Below are 16,646 nucleotides of genomic sequence, written 5' to 3' on the forward strand. Positions count from 1 at the left end.
TTTACTAGTAGTTTTGGAACACTTTATATAACTCATCTCCTAAGCCCTTCAATAATTCAGACAGACTTTGTTACTGAGTATTGAGGTAAATGTGTCCATGAAGAGGTAAAATGTACAACACAAACACTCCTGCATATCCTTACTGAGTTGGTAAGCCATAAAAACCACACAGGATACTTTTTTCCTGCATATCTAAGAAATCTATTCCTTGTTTCCTTGGATTCCTCTTTAACAGGATTAAATATTTCAGACAGACATTGCAATACAGCTGTTAATTACAAGATTTATCTTGAAAACAGGAAAGTAGCAGCAATTACAGTCGAAAACCTGTAGCTTGTAGTTCCTCTGTTACTTAAAGTGTTCATTCTGAGTTGAAGGAAATACGATTATCCTCCATGAAATTAAACTAGCTAAAGATAATTAACAGTTCAAATTTGGATAGCCAACTATAATTACATGTACTGCAGCAATATTTTATATAAATTATTTCAAGATAGCAAACAATTCTATTGAAATTCAATAATTTCTTCACCCTGAAACACACAAATCATTTTAATTTTTCAAACAAATGAATGGCTTTTAAAATGTAAAAAGATTTATTTCCTACGACTAAATTCAATTACTTAGTGAAAGGGGGACGCAGAACTAGCTGTCCTTTCACTCCAAAAATATAATATTTTCCAGACTCATTTTTCCTTTTGAGTGGCACAGCAAGACATATCACAAATCCTACATTCATACAATTAGAGTTTCATCAAGCAAATCTAGTGTAAGCTTGCACCGCATAATCAGCTTCCATATCATCAGAGGAAGCAACTCCTCAGGGGTAATACAGTGGTAATACACTATGCAAAGACAAACATTAACACTTTGAGCGATTGTTAATTGCAGAGAAAAAAAGAGGAAATAAAATATTAAGCCATTAGCCAGTTGACAGAAAAGCTGCTATATATTTTGAGAACCATGGTGTTAGTCACCACCTGTCCAAGATGACAAATTCATACGATGGAGATACTTGGTCTGAATACCTGGCATTTTTAACTGCTTTAGAGAGAGGAAGAAGTTATAGCTTTTTCTCTACCTTCCCAAAATTCAAGCAATGGACTAGACAGGCAACTAATTTAGGAGCAATCTTGAAAAATCCTCACTACCAAAATAAGCAGAGTTCAGCCAGGAAGCATAGGTCACGTCTGAACAAATGCAGGTATTAGTTTGTGAACCAGTCATCTAGACTATAATTGATAGGGAAAAAACAGGCATTTCCAAGGTGTGATTTATCTCACTCTAAAAGAGACATTTAGAATAGGTCAGACAAACCGTGCTTCCTAGTACTCCCTTGAATAGCAAGGAGCCCTTCTGTGAATGTTTCAGATAAAGATGCATAGTCAAGAGAGTCGAATCCCACCTTCAAGGAAGAAATGAAGGAATACAGCCCAGGGAGGAAGACAGGTAAGACAGCCTAACAGCATGAAAAACAGAATGACTAATCATGTAAGAGAGAACTTCTTGCATCACTGAACACCTCTCAGCGGTCCACATTGTATCTAGTCCCTAGTGTCTACAAAGTTCTCTTACAACAAAAGCATCTGGTCAACCATTCCAATTTCCTTTCCCTAATTCCTTCAATAAAATCATCCATGGAATTACCCCTCACCCTGAAAAACTGAAAAAAAAAAAAAGAATGAGGTTTCTAAAATACTATGCTGTGATTACAGTTTAATCCATGAGTCCAAATTACATTACCTTCCCACATCAGAAACTCCCAGCATGATCATTTTTCCAAAGTTTCTAGTTGATCAAACAGAACACAGGAATCCCAGTCATAAAGAGCTCTAAAAACACTAAGTTCAGACTGAAAGAAGCAAAAAGTAAAAGCTGAAGAGAAAATTATCGGACAAATACAGGAAATCAGATGGATTGCAGCAGAGTAGTACTGTTAGTTTTAAAAATATTTTGTATGAATGTTTTATACATAGATTTTGTTAGATAAAACCTGACTTCATTATTTCCCTCTCTGTACAAGGGGAAAAAATTATTATCTACTTACTTTTCTGTAATATCTAGTACTTTCTATGCAGAACTGACAGTACTATCAAAATCCCAATGAGGCTTTTTGCAAATGCTCTGGACTTTTCTCTTTCTGGAATAAATAACATGCTTGATTTCCTACATTTATCTCATAGCTTTTATCTCAAGAGATTTTTAATATTCCCTTGTTTTCATCAGCACTAAATCAATGTATTCAGAAATCTTTTTGACTGAGACTTCTGCAATCTGATAAATCAGCCAGACATCTCTAAAGATGGGTGCCTAGTATTTTAATTTTATGATTCAAATCTGAAGGTTTTACTGATTTCTTTTACTTATAACTGCAGTTGACACTCGTTTTACTGAAATATTTCTAGATTGGCTCAGAGTATTACAAAAACATATACTTCTGTCAGTCAGTTCTATCCCCCTTGCTGCTCAAAAGGACTCTGAGTCACCCACTGTCACTTAGAGACTGGTTTTAACTAGCTCTTGTAGAAGAACTGAAAATACACATCCCACCTCACAGAGGTGACCCACACCACACCACTCTGTAAATAGGTTTACCGCTGCATGGAAACAGTAGGACCTATTTTACTTCCAAATAGCTCTATCTAGGCCAAACAGTCTAATACACATTCTGGTTTAATTTTATGCAAAGGGAATCCAGTCTTTGGGCTCCAAGACCATGTGAACCATTCAGCAGCAAAAGAGGACTGTCTTAAAACTATCTTCAACAGGTCACTACTGATCAGAACAAAAATGCTGCCATTGAAAGCCTTACATTTAGTACCAAGGGATTTAGAAATTTACTCCATCCTAAGATAAAGATCACGGACTACTTCTGCCAATCATGCCTGATCAGACCTGACCACAGTGTTTCACATCTGATGGGCCTGGAGCCAAACTCACAAAGTCCACAAAGTATATTAGATTCTAGTTATCAAAATAGGAGCCCTGGCTGGGTGTAAGATTCCTTATTTTCTTCTTTGTAGAAAAGAATAAAGGAATATCCTTCATGAAACTGTAGGTTGACCTGAGATTAAAAACAGCCCCTGCAGAAAGGGAAAAAATACTTTAATGAAATGAATACAATGAATATGCAGCCAAGCCATGATTTTACTTCAGCTATTTGCCTTTTTCTCACATACAATGCAGTAGCTCAGTTTCTCTTACCTGACAGTTGTCTAAAGCAGTCCACTAGTGAGCTTAACTAGCCTTACTGAACACTCCACATTACCAAATATATAACTTGCAAAGAGCTAACAACATACCTGCTTTAGTAATATCTCTACACTTGGTTTGTTCTTACAGAAAAATGCTACACAAATGAATGGATTTCAGAGCAGGATGTCAGGACTACACCACAATGGCAATTTCACAGAATCACACTATTTGCCAGTTTTGACAAATAGAATAGCATTATGGTGAAGTTTCTCATTTTTATATATTTATTTTAGAAGAAGATTTTATTCTATTTCTTTCCTAAAGATAGTTAGAAACTGATTTACCAGTTTACTCTGTCTACAGACCTAAGTTGAGAGTCATCCATTTTCAAATTAATTTGGGGATTTCTGACTTGCTTTGCTTCACAGGAGAAGAGCTGTCACAACAGTTCATAGACTCAATCTCCTTTCAGTTAGAAGTGTGATCAGAAGAACTACAGTCTTAGCTTTGCATACACCTTAAGCCTACCTCAGTAGGTAACGGCTAAATAACAAAGTCTTCTTCAAGCTGTGAAATCAAGTATATACCTCAACTTTACTTGAACAGTTCAAACTTTACTTGAAAAGTTGAAAGAAAAGGGAGCAGTAGATTTAAACTTCTAATCTAGCTGGTGATGCAAGATACAACATGATTCCATGTTTTCTCTTATTCTCCTCTGGAAGTCTCACTCCACTCCTGAGAGTTCCCTGCATGGTAAGTTCCACAGGTTGGCTAGGGGGAGGCAACCCCACCAGCTCTTTGGTATCCTACGTAAAACCACAAATTACATGAACTGCAAGTCACAGTGCTGAGATCAGTGAAGAAACAGGCTTATCTGATAGAATTTGATTTCATTTCTGATTTTTAATGCAGTAAGACTGCTAAGTAACATATGCCGCTGTGAAGAATCACACTAGTTTCATCTTCATTTTTGAATAGAATCTGCTAAGTTGTGCTAGATAGCAAAGAGATATAACATCTCATAATTCAGATCCTTCAGTCATTTTAATACAAAAGACTAGGTGCTGGTGAAAAGCAAAGACCCCTTACATGGCTTCGAAGCAAGTTTACTGTTTACAGAAAAAATGATGGAAAGATACAGACACGTCCTTTCACCTTAAGACTCACTGTATCTTCAGACAGATAAGCAGTGAACAATGACAAATAGCATACCTGCATGGCTACATATTTTCATAAATAAAATAAGCAGGTAAATAGTCACCTCATTTACCACAATAACATGCATCATGGTCACTTAATAAACTGGCATCTGGATGATTTAATATACCCAAACTCTTAAAAGCTTGTGAAAATTACTTATTTTCTTTCTAGCAAAACACAGGAGCAGAAACTTGCAGTATTTGCTTTCCACTTTCTGGATAGAAGAACTACGTCCTGAGCACTGTTTCTGAAATAATGTTTATTGCTATTCCCACACAAGAAGGGATGCTCTGTAGGGATGAGGGTGGCAATGCACATGGTCAGTGTCCCTACCACCACCTGCACTCAGTGGCAATGGTCAAATGCAAACACTGATAGTAATATTAGCTTTTTAGTAGGTCCTTTAATTCTGTAAGGAAATGTCTTACAGGGCAGCTCAAAGAAGCTAATACAGGTAGGAAGTATGGCAGGGTTAAAGGGAAAGGCATGCATATTGCTCAAATTTACAGAATACAGAAGTTGACTTCCTCACAAAGGAAAAGATGGAAATGCAATGAAAAGAGGAAACTGGGATTACTCTCCTTATTCTCATCTGCAGATAGTGCTGGGAGATCTCTACAGAATTCTTCTTACACGACCTTAAGCTTTTAACAGAGATGAACAATTACTGCTGTCATAATAGAATCTGGCTATTTAAAGTAGGAAATTACTGTTCAGGATTGGTCTGAAGATGTAATCTAATTTATTATGCCAGTAGAAAAGAGTAACTTATTAATTTTTCCTATTGCTGTTTGCACTTCCTTTCTTAGAGACACTGCTGTTTCTCTCCATAAATGAGCACGGATAACCTCATGTTCAGTACTCATATAGCATGCATATCCTAATTTTGACATATATGGAATTGACAATGTGCAATATGCTCCACCTGCAAAGTTTTCTTAAAGACATGGTTATGCTGAAGTGCACAGTAGGTATTAAGATCCTAATTCTTTGGTCACTGTTCCCATTAACCCTTTTAGCTGATGGCTTTAGATGTAGCAGTAATGCTTATTAATAGACAAGAATTCTCCAGCTACTTCAGTTTTAGCATTTTGGTCAGATCAAGGTTTCCTCCTATTTTGCAAATAGGCATTAACTCAATTTATGATGAATTTGTCTCCGCAAAGGCTCATTGTGAAAAATAAGGTTGTGAAAAAATCAGCTCCGCACAGTATCAGGACCTGAAATGTCAAATCCTTGCAAATCTGGCCACAGCAAATTTGGGGCTTTAGTACTGACATATAACTGTGTGGGGCAATTTTGTCTGAAAAGTACATGTCATCAAAATATATATTGAAAGGAACTGTTCTTAAAAAAAAAATTCCTATGTAAAGAGGGTCAATCAAGACATAAAAAGGAGTATTTGCATGTGGTTTGCCACCTTGTCTGAGAAGACTCTGAGGCAACTATATGCTATATCTTGAAAGAGAGAGAAAATCATTTTCTTTTTCCACTTCTAAAGGATCATTATTTTTTCAAATATTAAGGGTCTTTTATTTGTCAATGGAGTAATTCAGAAACATAATCACTGCTACTGCCCCTACAACCAAATACACTAACTACATGCTTCATCTCAGTTTTCTAGTGAAGTTCTCTGATTTCTTCATCTGTGTCCAACAGTAATTGCCCCAACTCTTTTTCAACCAATGAAATACGAAAGGAAAAACAGAGAAGAGCTCATCTATAATCCAATGTCAACAATCATGCTGGAAGTGGCTCAGATCAAATAGAGAAGTTACTAAAACATAGCTTCTTTAAAGTTTGATCTTTCCTCGAATAAAAGGAACCCCTGGAATCAATGAAAGACCTCTATTAAAAATCAGCCAAACACCAATCACAATTTAGCCATAAGTCAACCTTTTAAATTAACATTAAGATTCCAGCTACAAAAATAAAATCACAGAAGTATTTAATGGAAAAAATGCATAAGGTCATTTCACTCACATTATTGCTCCTACAGCAATATTCACTATTCAACATTTCTTTTAAACAGAAAATGTTATTTTTATTGAATTTATTAACATAAATCTATCAAACACAAAATTGTAAACTTAATATCTCTTCAGCTACTCTAATATTCAGTTGATTTTTTTTAATCAAGTTTGTCTTCCAGTTAGAAAGTTATATTAAATCTACTTGCATCTTATTATTTGAGATCAATGGGTAACAGAAGTCTCATAAAATTAAATACAAGGAAATGTACAGTCCTGCACCTGGTCAAGAATAACCCCATGCACTAGTATACACTGGTGGCTAACCAACTGGAAAGTAGTTTTGCAGAGAAGGATCTGTGGATTGTAGAGGGCTGAACATGAACCAGCAATGCACCCTTGTGGCAATGAAGACCAGCAGCAACCAGGGCTGCATTGGGCAGAACACTGCCAGCAGATCAAAGTAGACGATCTTCCCCCTCTACCCAGCACTGGTGAGGCCACATGTGGAGTGCTGGGTCCAGTGCTGGGCTCCCCAGTACAAGAGACATGGACACACTGGAGCAAGTCTAGTGAAGGGTCAGGAAGATGATTAAAGGACTGGAGCATGTGACGTACAAGCAGAGGCTGAGAGAGCAGGGATTGTCCAGCATCAAGAAGATAAGGGTCTGGGTGCGTGTCATCAATGTGTATGAATTAAGGAAGTAAGGAAGGCAATAAGGAAGATTGGAGCCAGGCTCCTCTCAGTGATATTCAGTGAAAGGATAAGAAGCAATGTCCCCAAACTGAAATACAAGAAATTCTATTCAAACCTTAGAAAAAACATTTTTACTGTGAAGTTCATCAGGTACTGGAACAGGTTTCACAGAGAAGTTGTGGAATCTCCATCCAAGATATCCAAAACCAAACTGGATATGGTCCTCAGACACCTGCCCTAGCTAACCCTGCTCAAAGCAAGGAGGGTGGTCTAGATGATCTCCAGAGGCCCCTTCCAATTTCAACGATTTTGTAATTCTGTGACTTAAACTATAAGCTGGTACAAACCAGACTAACAAACCATTATTCATTTATTCATGACACCAATTTCAAGCTGCATGTGTGGGTATTCATGACAATCATGAGCTTGATTCACAACGGACTACTGATATTAAACAGATATTAAAAAAATACAGCTTGAATAGTAAATATTGCTGACAATCCATAAATAAAACATTCACAGTCACTAGGTAAACTTGAGTTTATAAACTCTGAGAACTGCAATCTGCTTGCACATATTTTTGAGTAGAATATGAGAATAGCTACTCATGATGAAATAATCACTTCCTCTAATAAAGCAAATAGTGTCAAGAAGTTAGCATTTCCTCCACAGGAATTTTAGTGTTTTTGAATAAAATGTGTTGCATCACTATTATTTACCCATATTTGCTCCTTCAAAGACTTCACTAGTACAATAATGTCAACACATTCTAAGATGTCTAACTGCCTAGGATTTTTTTTTTAACAAATAAACAATATGTTTGACTAAACAAATATTTGAAGCAAGTCTGTATTGCTGAACTGTTATTTTTTTCTAGGAAAGCTTCAGAGATTAATCCATTCAGAAATCATTTACATGGCAAGCAGCTCAGAATATAATACTGTGGGTTTTACTGCTATCCCAAAGCAGTATTTACATCAAAATGGTCTATTGCTTCCTGAGCTGAGATCTGAACTAAGTCTCTAGACTTTTCTGTACTTTTTCTGTACAAAATACGGCTTTGAAAAGTCTTTCAGCAGTTTGATGCTCCCCAAAACATTTTATTCAGCACTTATGACTACCCAATAAACAGCTAATAAATGTGAAAGAGAATGTAGGCTCTGACAGTAAAAGCCCCACACTTTTGAGATCATTATGCTCTGCTGCCCTCAACTTTCCATTTTCCCTTCATAGTTCACAACTACCGTTACCAGAAGCAAGAACACAAGACTGGTCTGCAGCTGTATGTAGAACCATGATACTTCCGACTGCCAGCTGTGTGTCTATTTTACTCTGTTTAACTATCCATTGCTCTGATAAGCGACATGCAAACATAAGCAAAACTTTGAGGTCAGATCAACAAGTTCACCTAGTTTTGGCAACAAGTCAAGAAGCACTCATATATTCTACTACCATAAGTAAAAGCACACATTTTGCAGCACACCTGTGCTTGCTTTTGGTGATCTACCCTCATTTATATAGATGAATTCTGGGTTAAGGACTCAAATTCTTGTCACGGATCTTCCTCCCTTTGACTCAGAACTCTGTACCAAAACCTGTTATCAACAACTTGGGAATACAATCTGAATCTATATTTTTAAGCCTGAATCTTCACAGCTGAAATCTCTGGGAAATTAATTATGAACAGCTTGTTCTGTGATGGATAGCAAGATTTGGATTCCTATGAATCTGTGTTTCTAAAACATGCTTTCCTTGATAGCTGTATTTTTTCCTATCTTCTGAATTATCTCTGTTTCCACTCTTCATTCCAAAAACTGCCTACCATCTTCTTTCATAAAATACACAAATTATGCCTACCTCCTCCTCTGAAATCTATTTGTAGTCCCGGCAAATGCTGCTATTCTTAGTTTTAATCAATTTCCAGCCAATATGTAACTGTGTAAAAACATCCAGTAAACTAGGCAAGTATGCATTCTTGTATCTTACCCAGATTTGGTCAGAGCTCTATCACTTCTTCCCAAAACTCTAGCTTTTTTTATAAAGATACTTTGAAGGATCTTACATAAAATTGTTTCTTGACAGCATTAATTAAACTATTCATAAGTGATATTCTATTTTGCTAAAAGGAATCAGGAAAATTAAAACTCTACTGGATAGTAAAGCCAGCTTTCAAATGTTTCAGATGGAAGGAATGGAAATATGTTTCAGCTGATTTGCTCCAGCTTCTAAAATGCTAAATTTTAAATGCATCCTAAAGTTTATTTAGGCAGTATCTTAAAAAAAAAAAAAAAAAAAAAAAAAAAAAAAAAAAAAAAAAAACACTGCTAGTAGAATACATGGGAAAAAAGCATAAAGACTGATATTGAAAAGAACTGTTCTGATTACATTTCCAGTCTTTATCACTGAATATCTGGGCTGCCTGAAATTGCTTTGTTGTATGTAAAATTGGTATTAAAAAGGTCTATTTTATCATGCACTTTCTCTACATTTTAATGTATAAGGCAACAATTAAACTTAACAAAAGGCTTCTGTGTGATAGTAACTTTTCAACAATAAACATTAAAATAGATATCACCAATTTTCAGATAAATAATGCTACAGGACTCTAGGTTCACATGTTGTTTGTGCAAAGATCTTGACATCAGTCATAAGATAAAAAGGAAGAAATTAATCACAAACAGTCTTCCATCCATCCTATTATTACACTATAGGCCTGCAAATTCAGTGGTTTTTTTTCAGCTGTCAGCAGTGCATGTGGTTTATCCAATTAACTGTCCTGTATTTTCACTGTATTCACTATATAACTTTACTATATTTTTCTCTAATAAGTCTTCATATGTCACATTCCATTAAATATTCTCTATTCATGCATTCCGTTTTCTCCATTGGTATGCTGCATAATCATTACATGTATTATTAATTTCAGACAACAATAACTTTATTCTTTTCAGTATAATATGTGCTGTTTGTTTCTTTAATATGCCAAATCATTCTGTCTGTATGTCCATCCACTTTGTTGCTCATGTTTTGTTTTATATCTGTTGTTTCATCCTGCTGTTTGAATTGTGCCACAAGGAGAGGAAAATGGTGAAGAGTCTTGAATCAGCCCATCATCAGCTGCATTATGTACTTTCCAGCACTGCAAGGTGTGATCTGAGGAAAGGGTATGTTCTTGTTTCTGCTGCATATTGGGATGGATGAACTAGGAGAAAATTAGCACAGAACTACCAAAAACATCTAGCAAAGTGCAATTCCTACCATGCTTCACTCAGGAGAAATACTGTCTTCAGAAGCCCATCACAGGGATGTCAGTGCTTGTTCCAATCAGCCCTTCCAGACAGTGTAAGTTATCATCAAATGTTCAGTAACTTCCACCATTTTCAGGGCCACTTTTGAGATACACTTCCTTGTTTTTTGGACAGCAAGCTTGCAAAGTACAACCAGAACGCACCCTGAAGAGTAAGCACGCTTACTCCACGTACCTTGAGAAATTAGGATGCCATCATGTATCTCCAGGCAGGCTGTTTGTAGACTCTCTGCAAGAAACTGCATAGAAGACATGCAGGAGGAGGAACATGCTGCCTTTATGATCTCTATAAATATTATTTGTTTTAGTGAAGTATGCACATACAGGCTGCACAGCATTTTCATAGACACCAACTTTAATAGTCAACAGTTATAATGCCAATAGCATTAAACAGTCAGTGAATTACAGAGCCACAGAAATACTAAATATGGAAGAGCAGATCTACACTTTGGAAGGGCTTTAGTCAGAATAGCTATGTCTGAACACAGCACTCAAACACCTCTGAGCTGCTTGGACCCAGACAGGAGTTTTGGTCCCCCACCCCCACACATTAGTTCCCTCAAACAAGATATTCTGGCAGTTCAACTGGTAAAGAGGCAAAACATGCTTCAAACAGACAAGATCCAGAGACTTCGTAGATCCAGTGCAACATGCACTACTGCATAAATTTAGATGCAGTCATTGAATACTGGGGTAGTGTATCTGTAGATTCTAAACTAAAATTGCAGTGGTTAAAAGTTAAACAAAGAAGGATTTGAATAATCTCAGCAGTCTTTCCAGGAAAGAATAGCAAAGGACACAGCTAGGAGAAAGCAGCCTTGAACATGGTATGCCAATTCAAAGTATGCTTTCAGCAACCCCTACAGGTAAAGTTTTCCCCTTGTTCAGAGAGGGTGGTAACAACAACGTTGTCTGCACTTAGGTCAACCTCCTTTTCTGATGTGGTACATGCCTTAATTGTTTCAAGCAACTATAGTTCACCTCTACCTGCAAGTCCCCTTTCCAAAACATTGTGCTCCGAACATTTTCATATTTGTATTGCATATACTGCTTGGCACAGGGAAAGACATGGGAATTTAAGCCAATAAAATTATGTGTGCGCCTAATAAAGGGAATGCATTCTCCTTTGTGGCATAAGATGATCCTCAGAGTGGAAGAAAGGCAGTTCACAATGTTTTTATTGAGCATACAAGTTCAGGTCATGCCATATGAGGATGTCCATATTATCACTGTTGTTAGACATGAAAGCAGGAAAAATCAGGAAAAACATAAGCTTTTTTGGTGCTGCTTCACATAACAATAACACAGGGCAACCTCACAAATTATGTGACATGCCACAAAACTTGCGAGGAGAAAGGTTAAGTGAGCTGATATAACAATTTGTTCTCACATGCAGTTGGGTAAGTATAGCACTGAAAAATGCACTGGAAACAATAAAGTCACTACAGATTTACAGTAGTATAAGGTAGAACGCAATTTGTTCTGAAAAGTCCAGTTTACATTTAAACCCTGTGAGCTGGTGCTGGGTCTCAAAAAGGAGCTCTATATTTATTATTAGGTTCCCAATACAAGAGAAACATGGAGCCACTGGAGCAAGTCCAGCGAAAGGCTACTAAGATGAATAAGGGACTGAAGCATCTCTCATATGAGGAAAGCCTGAGAGAGCTGGGACTCTTCAGTTCAGAGAAGAGAATATGGAGAGGGAGGGGGAAAATCTTATCAATGCATATAAATATCTCAGGGGAGGATGTCAAGAGGATGGGGCCAGACTCTTTAGAGGTGCCCAGCAATAGGATGAGAGGCAACAGGCACAAACTGAAACACAGAAAGTTCTGTCTGAATATAAGGAAAAACTTCTTTATTGTGAGGGTAACAGAACACTAGAACAGGTTGCCCGAAGAGGTCGTGCAGTCTCCTTTTCTGGAGATACTAAAAAGCCACCTGGACAAGATCCCAGGCAATGTGCTTTCGGTGACACTGCTTGAGCAGGAGTGTTAGACTAGATGATCTCCAGAGGTCCCTTCCGACATCAAATGTTCTGTGACTCTGTGATATTGCTAACCTAGCAGAGTTCTTCTGGCTCACTGAATTCCACACTGAACTGATAGAGAGGATAAGAGAAGCCTGAAGAATCAAACACCCTTATTTTATCTAGAGGTAATTGCATACTGGAAGAAGAGAGAAAGGAGTCAAAAAAACTGAGTTTATGGAACAAATATTGAAGTTACCTATCTTTATGTCAAGAATGCAGGAAAGACAGTTTTTTAAATCTGAGACAGGAAGATTATTTTTCACAGGGAGTAGCAAGAGAGTGACTGTCTACAATATTACACACAAGAAAAAGTTGAAAATTTCTGAAGGTAAAGTATCATAACTTTAACATCCTCATTACTTCAAAGGTTCAAGGAGGCAGTTTAATATCAATGTTTCCTATAATACTTTTTTTTTTTTTTTTAGCTCTTCAGTCTAGTTTGTGTATGGGTGAAGTGGCAACAAGAACATTAATTTCTTATCATGACTATAAACTATTTTTTATAAAATAATATTGACAACCCTAGTAATTTCAATTTTGCTACATAAAATGAGTGGAGGGTAGCACTATAAGAACATCAACTTAGAATGATTCCGTTCTCCATTATGAGACTAAAGTAAGTATCGATTTTAAGGCTTCAGAACGCACATTCTTGTCAGAGACTTGATATCATAACATCAGGCTTCAAAGAGTTAAGAATTTTTAGCAACTGCAGGGTTGCCTCACTCTAGCATAGGTTTATGAACAGATAAAAACTATTGTATACATAATATCTTTTCTTTCTTATCACATGCTAATAAAAGGCTTTGTAGTGGGAAATATAGTCAACATGCTAATATTGCACAGTCAGTGAAGGTAAAAGCTATTCTTATAATTTTGATCTAAACCCACTGAGCCATCACTCTACTCCTACTGAATTTTGTAGGAGTTGTCGTAAAATTATTCAGAGCTTATAAAACCCATACCAGTTAAAATTAAAACTCCAGTGTGCATTCTGAGGCTGAGGCCACCCCACTGGCACAGAGACAATGCACTTCACTATGCAACAGGTAATTGAGGTACGGGCCAGTGCTAAGCAGAGCATGCCACATATAGTGTTTGTGGTGTAGGCAAAAATGAAAGCTCAGAGTATGTCCTCCATAACTCACATTGCAGCCACAGATTAAACTGCTGTGTTTCAATGAAAAGAACTGACCAACTGTATCTTGTCACACTTAGCACACTGAGTAGATTGAGTACTAATCTATAAATTCTCAGTACAACAAGGCTCAGTGGATTTATTGATTAGGACTACAAAGCTTGCAACATATCTACAAACATATACTACACCTCCATCTCTTCTGGGGACACTGTAAGCAAGATCAACCCAGAATTTCATTAATCTCTTCATCTGATTTGTTTGCAACATATAACTCTGTACAATTAGCCAGTTGGAAGCCATTATTAAAAAAAAAAAAAAAAAGAAGAAGAAGAAGAAGAAGAAGAAGAAATAAAGAAAGAATCAGGAAAACAAATTCCAGAGATATTCCAGAGATAAGACTTACTAGTACTCATCTGGCAGTTCTCAGAAACCAAACAGCACATAATAAATCATACCCAAAAAATAAAAACTCACAGTAATCACCATTACAGATTTTACAGATCACAAGAAATTTGATTAGACCTTCTGAAAAAAAAGAAAACACTCTAGAAGCCAGCTCCTCAAAACAGAGAGGAACACTCATAAACACGTAACTTAATGAATTAAAGTAGGCATACTAGTTTTTGTAAAACCACCCAAATGTCTGTCAGGACATAGCATTAGTTGGGATAGCCTCTGATACAGTTGGGGCTTCCCTCTGATCAGTCCATCAGAGCTAGATTGTGGACCACTTCAAAACCAAATGGAGTGATGAGTGAATGACTGTTTTGTCTTAGGAGCAGAAAAGAACTAATAAAACCCCAAACTGAGCACAATTTACTTGTTTTCCACCTGCTCCCCTAAATAAGGTATTACTAATACTCTTGTTACCCATTACCTGCTATCTCAGTGCTGTCACGTAGGCAGAAAAGTCAGGGCTTTCTATATGTTTCCTATACTTGCTTGAACTGGGAACAGAGCTACCATTTACTCCTGCATGCACCCAGGAAAAGCAGTTCAATGGCAGTAGACACCTGAATGTGAAAGTTTAACAACTGTTCAGAACAAAGTCCCACATGGTCAAGGATCCCATCCTTAGCCATGCCCAGTAGTGGATGCCATCAGTGACTAAGAGAACAGGGAATGAAAGAATCATCCTTCTACTAGCATATGGTGACAGCTTCAAGTAGCATGAGCATTTCTTAAACTTGACCTTGTACCCAGATCATTAAGATGAATAATGTGATGCAATATGATCTCTGTGTATTCCTTTCTACCCATTCCACCTCCAAACAGATAACTTCCCAGGAAGAAAAACTTAAGTTTTGTTTTGTTTTTTGTTTTTTTTTTTTCCAAAACCCTATAAGAACAGCTAAACTATCTTTGTGACCTGAGTATCGGTTCAGTAAAACTGGTGCTTTAAAGATATTAACAAATAGATCTTATCAAAACTATGGCAAGTCAGACATATGGTATGATATGTTCTGCCATATTTCATTGGAATATAAGTATTTACACTATGGATAAAGGTTGCATACAAAGGTGTCCTTTAGGAAGCAGATATCCCCTGGGTATCATGTTGTTTTCTTTAACCTTGAGGAGTGCTTTACTCTACTGATAGTCTTGCTGTGGCTGTCAGTGGATACACGTGGTTCTCAAGATAAGGAAGAGTCATGGGCTCACAACTTCACTTCCAAGAGAAAATTTCTGGCTGTTGATGACCTAAGACAGAAGCACAGGCCCCTCCAGCAAAAAAATCAGGTACATGATTTAACCAAAGAAAAGAGCAATTCTGAAACACAGATTACCAACGCTTTTGTCAAAGAGGTACTACATTTGAATAAACTTACAGGAAGAATGGATACTCGGAAAGCTTTTTCTGCCTTCAGACACCAGATCTGGATCACCTGTGCAGTGCATTTCAGAGTTCATTACTCCATCTGGAAAGCAGCGGTAAAAGAAATCGGGACGCGGTCTACAAAAAACACCATGGATATTAAAAATACAAAAGCTGTAGTAACAAATAAACCTCAAAGTGATTACTATATTTATTGCCTAATATGTATAGATTTCATTCCCTCCTGCTTGAACACCACACCAGTAAATGAAATTCTTCACTTCCCTTGCATAATCAATTCAAGGAAAGTTTTTTGCAGGCAGGCAGGCTCTCTTGGGGAAGCTTCCAGCACTGCATACTACAGGCAGTCGGAGCCTGACTCTCCTCACAGTGTGCATAATTCCTAAGAATACACAGCAGCTCAGTTCTGATAATGAATCTGCAGGGCTACTCTTGCACAGCACTTCCAGTGATGGAGCAAGTTAGCACAATTACCCCACAACATTGCACAAATCTTGCTGATACACTTAGCTGAGAACAAGCCTGCATTTACACTAAGAGATTAGGTTCAAAAAACCTGCCAAATTCTAATCGCAGTCTTGAAGGTGATTCTTTAATTGCATTGAACAAACCTCTCAGTTTCTTCTGACCATGCTTTGAGTTGAAGCATGTAGGCCTGAGTGGTGTCAGACTGAGCCTGAGCTCATACGCCCCCTCTACAAAAGCAAGGTGAAGGACCACAGATTCAGACATGCTAACAGAGCAACCAGTTGGCTTGGAGTGCAGGCAGAATGAGCTCATGTCTGCCTGCAAAGGATGACATAGACATCCTTAATTATATTACAAAAGCATTTTAAAATAAAATTGCCAAGTACTACAACTGTCAAGGAAGCAGTACTGTGGCAGAGACCATCAGAAAAAAAGCATAAATTACAGCAGAACACGTGAAGGTGAAAAACAAATGCCGTGTTGAACTAAGTGGTATATGAATTTAAGTCAATTATGTACTTCTTAGCTGAAGTTATAGCTATTCAAAATCTGGATAAAGAATCCCAAAAATTGCTAAAATATTTTTTTCCAGGGAGTTCTGATTGCTAGTGTTTTGTTGAGCCCTTCATGCAAATTTATGCTTCCCTAAAAATGGTCTCTGGTAGACCACTCACTACTTAGCACCAAGGTTTGTTCTACTATAAACTTGATATTACTTAGAAATACCACATTCAGTAATATACTTCACAAAATGCAGATACTGTGTTAAATAAAGATTGAATTTATTTCTATTTAATCA

General features: G+C 37.1%; 1 protein-coding gene across 1 annotated transcript in view; it reads right to left on the reverse strand.

Moving 5' to 3' along the window:
• Positions 1-16,646, reverse strand: part of PLPP4 (phospholipid phosphatase 4) — a 72,933-nt gene that overhangs the window by 24,303 nt on the left and 31,984 nt on the right. The window contains exon 5 of the mRNA XM_062579984.1: positions 15,372-15,496. Within this exon, the coding sequence (XP_062435968.1) occupies positions 15,372-15,496 (125 nt within the window). The remainder of the gene's footprint in view (positions 1-15,371; positions 15,497-16,646) is intronic.

This window comes from Rhea pennata, chromosome 7 (genome assembly GCF_028389875.1).
Source record: "Rhea pennata isolate bPtePen1 chromosome 7, bPtePen1.pri, whole genome shotgun sequence".
Lineage (NCBI taxonomy): Eukaryota > Metazoa > Chordata > Aves > Rheiformes > Rheidae > Rhea > Rhea pennata.